Source organism: Kryptolebias marmoratus, linkage group LG9, assembly GCF_001649575.2.
Source record: "Kryptolebias marmoratus isolate JLee-2015 linkage group LG9, ASM164957v2, whole genome shotgun sequence".
Taxonomy (NCBI): Eukaryota; Metazoa; Chordata; class Actinopteri; order Cyprinodontiformes; family Rivulidae; genus Kryptolebias; species Kryptolebias marmoratus.
Genome location: NC_051438.1, coordinates 5912800 through 5921111, shown reverse-complemented (window position 1 = coordinate 5921111; position 8312 = coordinate 5912800). Strand labels below are relative to the sequence as shown.

Here is an 8312-nt window from a genome sequence, read left to right as displayed (position 1 = left end):
CCGTACAAACGGAAGTTACGATAACCTCTGTAGGTGGTTTTTGTGGTGTTGAAATTAAGGAAAAACCGAATGAAAACGTTTGTGAAATGCTCACTAATATATTTTTGTAAACCTTAAATAGAATATACTTTTTAAATTTTGTAGTTTCGTTTAAATCGTTGATTTGAGCTGTTACTTTGTTGTGGTAAGTCCCCCGTGCCCCCCCCGCGGATCTGGAATGGTACAATCCGGGACTTGAACTGTTTTGCGGGAATCTGTTCCAGCGACGAAAGACAAGAAGACGTTTTTTATGTTGTTATTTTTATTAATTTAACCCAATGAGGTAAGAACTATAAGTTATGACATTCAAAAACATATATTTGCCATGCAGTTTAAATGTATAGACATGAAGTATTGTTTGTTGACGACAATAAACTTGTAGGTTTCTGATTTACTGGTTCAAACGGAAAAGATAAAGTCTTAATAACACCGCAGGCTTCATGTATATAATTATAAAAAGCAGAGAAAATACATAATACATTATATAATGATTAATATATAACGTTAGCCAGTAACTGGTACAAACTAGCCATGAGCTAAAATATAATGTACTGTCCTGCTAAATGATAGCATTTTCAAAGTAGTTTAACATTATTATATAAGACAGAATATGAGTTAAATAAAGTGTCCTGTCGGGTTGTTTCTGTTCCCTCAGTACCAAAAAGGGCAAAAAAGTGGTCCCAGATCCACCAGAGAAGGAGAAAGAAGTGAGTAAATCTCAGACTGGTTTCCACAATCAGAAACCTGCTGAGCTGAAGTACCTGAAGGGAAGTTTTATGTGTTCACATGAAGTAAAGTTTGTCTCTCGCTCAGATGGATTCTCCCAATCTGTCTACTATCGAAAGAACCACCTTCATGGAGGTGCTGCAGCAGAACTTCGGTGAGTCTTTGTCCGTGTTCGTGTTTCAGGTCTGTGGAAAGGTTATGAACAATTAATATCTTACCTGCTTTAGATAGCTTTTTTTAATGGCCTCAGTTTCTGATGTTCTGACGCAGGGGTGTTGAACTCTTGGTCCCAGCCAAAGGCCGATCTCCATCAATATTTATTGAAAAGATACATACAGTAAGCTTGGTTTTACATGGAATATGTCAAATATATTTAAAAAAAGGATCAAACTTAAAAAGACATTATTAGCATTCATTTCTTACGCCTCACTCTCTAACATCAACTTTAAAATTGTTTTTGTCTTCGTAATAAATTTCATCACTATCCATTAAAACTGAATAAAACATTAAAACTCCAATCATGCAGCTGCTAACATTTAACTTTGAAACAAGAAGAAAATGCAAACAAAGACGACATACATTACAGCAGACTCCCTGTTACTCTGACTCACATTAACTCAAGTCAGATATCTTTTATTGGCTGCAAGTTCAACACCAAGAGTTCGATTGGTCCCATTTTGTGCTCTCTGTTGCCGTTTTCACGTTAAAATCAAAGATTAACAGATAAATTCAAATTTTTCTTGGCTTCAACTCACTAAATACGCTCCGATTTTGAAGCAAAATGAGAAGTGATAGAGACTAGATCTGTCACAAACCGGAGGCCCAGATCTTATAAACTTAAAATGTTATCTTGGGGGCCGGATAAAATATTAATAAGGGCCGGATCTGGCCCGCAGGCCTTGAGTTTGACACGTCTGCTAATGTCTAGTCTGAGGGGAGCCTCCACTTAAAGTCAAACACTTCTTATTGTCAGGTTTTCTTCTGTGAATGTTTTGTACGTTTGTGTTTCTAAGTCACTGTTATAACGCCAGTGTTTCCTGAGCCGACCGCTCTTCTTTTGTTGCCTAGGTAACCCGCTTCACAGTACCGCCTTGGAGGAGGATTTAAATGTCCCCGTGGATGGACAGGGAGACAAAAGGACAGCAGGATGTGGGGCTGTTCCTAAAAGAGCGAAGGCTGCAGGCAGACAACCCAGAGCAACCGTGAAGAGGACAAAAACACAGGAGGAGGAGAAGAAGAGGAGGAGTACAAGAGTCAAGGACAAAGCCCGGTAAAGTTTGAGGAACATTGGTCCTTTTCACTCTGATTTTCACTCTTCTTCTTCTTCGTAATGTTTAACAACCATCTGGTGTTGATTCTGAAACCAGCGTGTTTGGGTTCATGGAGGAAATTACACTACATCTTCACAACAAATGAAACGTAAATGGTAAATGGCTTGCACTTATATAGCGCTTTATCTAGTCCAAGGATCCCAAAGCGCTTTACACTACAATCATTCACCCATTCACACACTGATGGCGGTAAGCTACATTGTAGCCACAGCTGTCCTGGAGCAGACTGACAGAAGTGAGGCTGCCATCACACCGGCACCACGAGCCCTCTGACCACCACCAGTAGGCAAGGCGGGTGAAGTGTCTTGCCCAAGGACACAACGGCTGAGACAGATGGAGACGGTTACAGGACGAACCCCCACCTCCTGAGCCACTGCCGCCCCTGCTGTAAAGAGTCTTTGTAGGAAATTTCACAGAGAAGCAGCGAATCCATTTAAATGTAAAGAAAACAGTCATGTTTTACCTACAGAGCATAGGATAACCAAAAGCAATCAGTAGTGTCTTATTTGGAGAAATCAAGACAACTGGATCACTTTCATGGTTGACAGGACTCCTGAAAGCTGCACGGAGGACAACAGCTGTGGAGTGGCAGACTGGGGTGGTGGTCCCTGCTTTTAAAGAGAAGGTGTGTTCCAGCTGGAGCCGCACAAGATGTCACAAATTTACTGTCATTGCACTATCAGTGAACGCAGTAACAGTATAACACAGCACTGCCTGGACTGCCAGAAAACACAAGTCGTCATATTTCAGTGCCATGTATTCATCTTCAGCTGCTAATACTGTATTTGTTGAATTTAGTGGCCTCTCATTGGTCTTGATGCCCACAGCTGGTTTAGATGATGGCGACAGAAGAGAAAGCGAGTGATAGTCATCGCAGTATTGAACAATATTTTTACACATTGTTGGTTTTTCTAATATCCTGCAGCCCTAGTTCCAACTATCGAGGGATCCCACTCCTCAGACTCCTCGGGAACGTTTACTACAGGGTCTTGGAAGGGAGGCTTCGACTGATTGTCGAACCTCGGATTCAGGAGGCGCGGTGTGGCTTTCGTTCTGGTCGTGGAACAGAACTTCACCCTAGCAGAGTTTCTGAGAGGGTCACGGGAGTTTGACTGTCCGGTCTACATGTGTTTTGTAGATCTGGAGAAAAGGCTTATGAGGAATTCTGTGAGGTGCTGCTGCGGGTGACGGGAGGCTGAGGTCACTTTTAAAGATCAATTGACTTCTGTAGAACAAGAACAAGAGCTGTTTGAGTTCACAAAGTGGACCTCATTCCCAACACGGGTTGAACTCTACCAGGGGTGTCCCTGGTTTGGTTTGTGGTGGATCAACAGATCAGGACATGGAGAGGGAGCTGGGATTAGAGCTGCTGCTTCTCCACATCAGCTGAGGTGGATCGGGCATCGGATTCGGATGTCTCCCTCTGTTAGTTTTCTGAACATGTCCCATTGGGAGGAGACCCCAGGGAAGATCCAGAACTTACTGGAGGGATTATACAGTATATCCTCTCTGGCCTGGGAATGCTTTGGGATCCCCCAGGAGGAGCTGCAGAGGGATGTCTGGGTCTCCCTCCTGGGGCTGATACCTTTGGATGCATGGGTGTTTTGCTTTCATTTTCTTGTTAACATCCAGACTGCTCTACATCACATCTGTTTATTATCCCCTGTCACAATGCGAAGAGGGAACTTGGAAATAGCCTCCCTCTGTCCGGTTCATCTTTTGATCTGGATAACATGAAAAATAAGCAACTTACCAACTTCCATTTTGGTGTGTGGCTGCGTCTAAGCATAAGTGAGGTTCCTATCAAAACTTGGGTTGCCACGTCAAAAACCAAGTTGGCCACCGATATATATGTATGTAAACTGACCACCCCATTTATTTGAAAAAAATATACTTTTAAGCAAAATAAAAACCATAAAGCATACTTTCCTTAGATAATTGGGGTGGTCGAAGAGCAATCTATGGTGGCCATGGCTTCTCCAAAACACAAAAGCTGCAAAAAAAAATCTTTTTCACCAGTTTTAGAAGGCCGTGCTTCTCATAGATTAGCCCAGCCTGAAAGACATTCCTAAACATGCTCCTCTTCAAAGTGGATCTCCTACCTACTTAAATATCTTGCACCAAAACATTTACGGTTTACTTGCATTCTCTTTTTCAGTTCCAGTCCAGAAAAACACTCATCCTGAAAACTAAAAACATTACAGGGGGGACACTGGCGTACCGCTCGGTGAACTTTCTTTTAAATGAGTTGACCCGTCTCTCTGTCCTCTATATGGTTCAAAGTGGGCAGCTGAAGAAGGACAAGAAGACAGAAACTGAATCAAGTGAGAAAACATCATCTCAGCCAGAGGTGAACACCTGCTTTCTAACACGGCTGTTGTATTCAACACTTTGGGGACTTTACAGAAACTGACAACCATTCTGACTTCCAGGAGGACACAGACTCTGGTGCAGTCAAGAAGAGACGCAGTAGAGTCCTGTCCTCTGATGAGGGGACGGACGAAGACACCAGCTGGGTATGAAGTGACCGCAGTGTCCGACAGGCCCAGCAGCGTAGAGCACATTTCATTATTGTGTTTTCTTTTACTCAGATCCCGAGTCCAAAGAAGGCTAAGGTGCTGGGCTTCGGCTTAGCGGGTCAACCCAGAAAGTCATTGTCCAAACCTAAAATGTCTTCTTCTGGTAAAAGAAATTACACAAGCAAGGATAGTTGCTGATGTCGTCCCTGTTTAAAAAGTTTTTTTATTTCCCCTGATGTTGATCCTCATGAAGGCAGTGAAGACAGAACATCTGGAGAAGCTGAAACGTCCAGCAATGACAGACAGAGGAGGAAGAGGCCTGTGGGTTGGGCATGGTCCCAGTTTGAGGTGGTTCTGGACGCCTTCCTGGACTTCTGTGACCAGTACAAGTAAAAAAAACAAAAAACCCAGTTCTGTTACAGTTCTCCAGTCTCAGATGCATCTTTACGTTTGTGTAACTTTTAACTTCATGCTGAGCGGAGTTCCTGTCACTCGTTTTAAGGAAAAGTAAAATCCCTTCTTTCTTTTTTTTCTTTTCTAGAGAGTCTGTCGAGTCCACAGCTGTCAAACAAACTGTCAGCTGTTTCTCCAAAAACGTCAAGGAGCAGCTCCTGGAAAAGGTTGGGCCTCTGATGCAGTCTGCCGTCCGTTCTGTTGGCGTTTAATGTTTCCCGTTCAACACGCCGTCGCAGGCTTCTATCAGCTGGCAATGATGGTTTTGCCCGTGCCTTTGTGTTAGTAAAATATTTTAGAAATCACTGGACAGAAAGCAGTCATGGGATGGCTGCCTCATTAAAAATGGCCGCCACAGTTTATAGACGTTATCCAGCACACTAACAGAGCTGCCTTGTGAGGCTTTTATCTGCTGTTTGGGGAAACTTGGGCTTCAGAGTCTTTTTAGAAAGTTGCTGCAGAGCACAACACATGACCCACAAAGGGCCATGGTTTAGACACGTTTAAAAAACTGATATTAATATTTACAGATTTTATATATGTATATAAATCTGTAGTCTGGAAAAGGAAACATGCCCGAACTCCGACTGATACAAGATTATAAAAGAATTCTGAACAAGTTCACATTTATTGTCTGCTTATTTTTCTCCAGATCTCTTCGTTGAAGGAGCTCCAGACTCTAAAAAGAGAGAACACAAAGGTAAGTATGGTGACCGTTTGACTGGACGGTCCAGACTGCAGTCTCATGTGAAGCTGCTGTCTGTGGACTCACAGACGCCGCTGATGGAGGCAGCACTGTTGACAGTTTTCTGTGTCCTCTGTGTCGTTGGTGTTTTTTTTCCATTTGTGTGACTCAGGCGGCTTCTTTGATTCGCGCAAAGACTCAGAGATTGCTGGATGCTAAAAGTGAGCTGATGAGGTGAGAACGAAATCATCACGGCTGTGTGCCCGAACACTTCAATAAGTAACCATGAAACACTGCTGGGAACAAATATGTGTCCCCTTACAGATCTTCTGTTTTTGCTTCTTTTTTTCTCACACATTTCAGATCTTTAAAAAAAATGTTAACATCAGACAGGGATTATCTGAGTAAAGGCAAAATGTAGTTTTTAAATGACTTCATTTATTAAAGGAAAAAATCTGTTCAAACCAACCTGGACCTATGTGGGAAAGTAAATCATACCCACCCCGTTGTTTCATGATATTTTAAACAAAAGATTTATTATTTATGTATTTATTATTTTAAGTTAAGTTCAGTTTCACGGCCCCACCCAGGCCTGATTACTGTCAGACTTGTAGAATCAAGAAATCACCTAAACTGAACAATAATCCACAACTGGAGAAAACATGGATCAGTGGTGAACCTTCCCACCAAAATGACTGGAAGAGCACATCGACGGCTCATCCAGGAGGTTCCAACAGAAGCTCTGCAGGCCGCAGAGAAGGTCAGAGTTCACGATTTGTCACGGGTAAAAATGGCCTCCATCTTAGAGTTCAAAGGTCAAAACCGCCGCTGAGCTAAAAGAGCTCAAAGCTCCGCCTGACATCAAAACATCTTGATGATCATCGAGACTTCTGAGAAAATATTCTGTGGACTGATGAGACAAAAGTGGAACTTCTTTGGAAGGTTACATCCAGAGTTAAACTAAACTGAATTTCAGAAAAACAACATCACATTCAAACATGGTGGTGGTAGTTTGATGGTCTGGGGCTGCTTCAGGACCTGAATGACTTACTGTGATTAATGGAACCATGAATTCTGCTCTCTACCAGAAACTAACTAAAAATGTCAGGCCATCGATTCGTGATCTTAAGGTCAGGAACACTTGGGTTCTGCAGCAGAATGATGATCTGAACGTTCCTCCTCAGTGGAAGATGAGTTGCCAGTCATCCCTGACACCACCAAGGGTGGAGCAACCAGTTAGTAGGTTTAGGAGGCAGTTACTTTTCCACATGTTAGTTTGAGCAGCTTTTCCCCTTTTAATAATTGAACCCATTATTTAAAAACTGTGTTTAGCTTTCACTTTGTCTGACATTAACATTTGAAAGATGAAATCTGTAGAGGGGGTGAATACTTTTCCGCAGCAGTGTATAATGTGTGTGTTTGGCTCTGCAGGGCAGAAAGGCAGTTGTGGCTGCTGCAGAAAGAGGAAGCTGAACTTCGACAGAGACTTGCTGACATAAAACAAGGCCAGTCCTTCCTCCATGGCATCAGAGGGCTCAGCAGACGATACCTGGGCCACAGGATGAAGCACCGCGCCGAGAAAGAGACGGTATACACACACTGATATGAATACTGGCTTCAGATCATAAAGTCAATTTTGTCTGATGAAATGAACATGTCAGATACCGTGTCTCGTGTTTATTTGTTTTTTTTCTTTTGTCTTTGTGCAGTATGGGGCGTCCAGCTTACCGGCCTTGTTGTTGGAAACGAAACTTGTGCAGACAGCAGCATCAGCTGAGAGGAGATAACTGACTCAACAACAAAAAAAGAAGCGTTAACGCCACAAACCCACATTTTGCCCATTTGTACCACAACGTAAATTCTGTTTCACTGTGAGACAGATACATGCTTATACTTTCAATAAATGTGTATATAGTTTGTGCTCCCTTTTTTGACTTTTTGACAGAAAAATGTGATGCAACAAGTAATGCAGCTTTTATAATAACACTGTTTGCTGATTAATGAACAGGTATTGTGTAAAGCTGTTTGTTTCTTTCTTTCTCCTTAACTTTGGTTGTTTAAAGAAACTCATTTTTTAAAAATGTAAATAGATCCTGAATTGTTTTGTCTGTTATCACAGTTTTCCTCAATGATTTGTATACTATAGACATGACACGCCGCTTTAAAGGCTCGGCCGATGTGCAGCGAAAGCGACGCCATCTTGCTAAAGTACTCTTAAAGGCGCAGCACTGTGTAAACAATGCTGAGGACTAACAAAATTAAGATGTTTTGAGTAGGATGAGCCCAATTTTACATGAACACTATCAGGTTCACAGATATACACTTATTGTAATATTAACCATAACAATAAACATTATTTGAACAGCTAATATTAATAACCTTTAATTTACCAGATAATAATAATAATAAATATATGGTTCTAAATGGACTTACCTGTTAAATCAATGGTTATTTATTATAGTAAACATTATTGTTATTATAAATAGCCATTAATAACAGGTAAATCAGTACTGCCGAATGGAGAAGTTGAAATGAATTAAGATGGCGGCGTTAGGGCTC

General features: G+C 41.8%; 1 protein-coding gene across 1 annotated transcript; it reads left to right on the top strand.

Moving 5' to 3' along the window:
- Positions 1–65: 65 nt before the first annotated feature.
- On the top strand, positions 66–7670 carry cenpu (centromere protein U). The gene is made up of 13 exons (XM_017423107.3): positions 66–322; positions 695–746; positions 853–919; positions 1834–2035; positions 4380–4446; positions 4529–4612; positions 4688–4778; positions 4869–5004; positions 5157–5235; positions 5721–5768; positions 5926–5987; positions 7185–7341; positions 7463–7670. The coding sequence occupies exons 1-13, from the start codon at positions 318–320 to the stop codon at positions 7538–7540; spliced, it is 1128 nt and encodes a 375-aa protein (XP_017278596.1). The 5' UTR covers positions 66–317; the 3' UTR covers positions 7541–7670.
- The last annotated feature ends 642 nt before the right edge of the window (positions 7671–8312 follow it).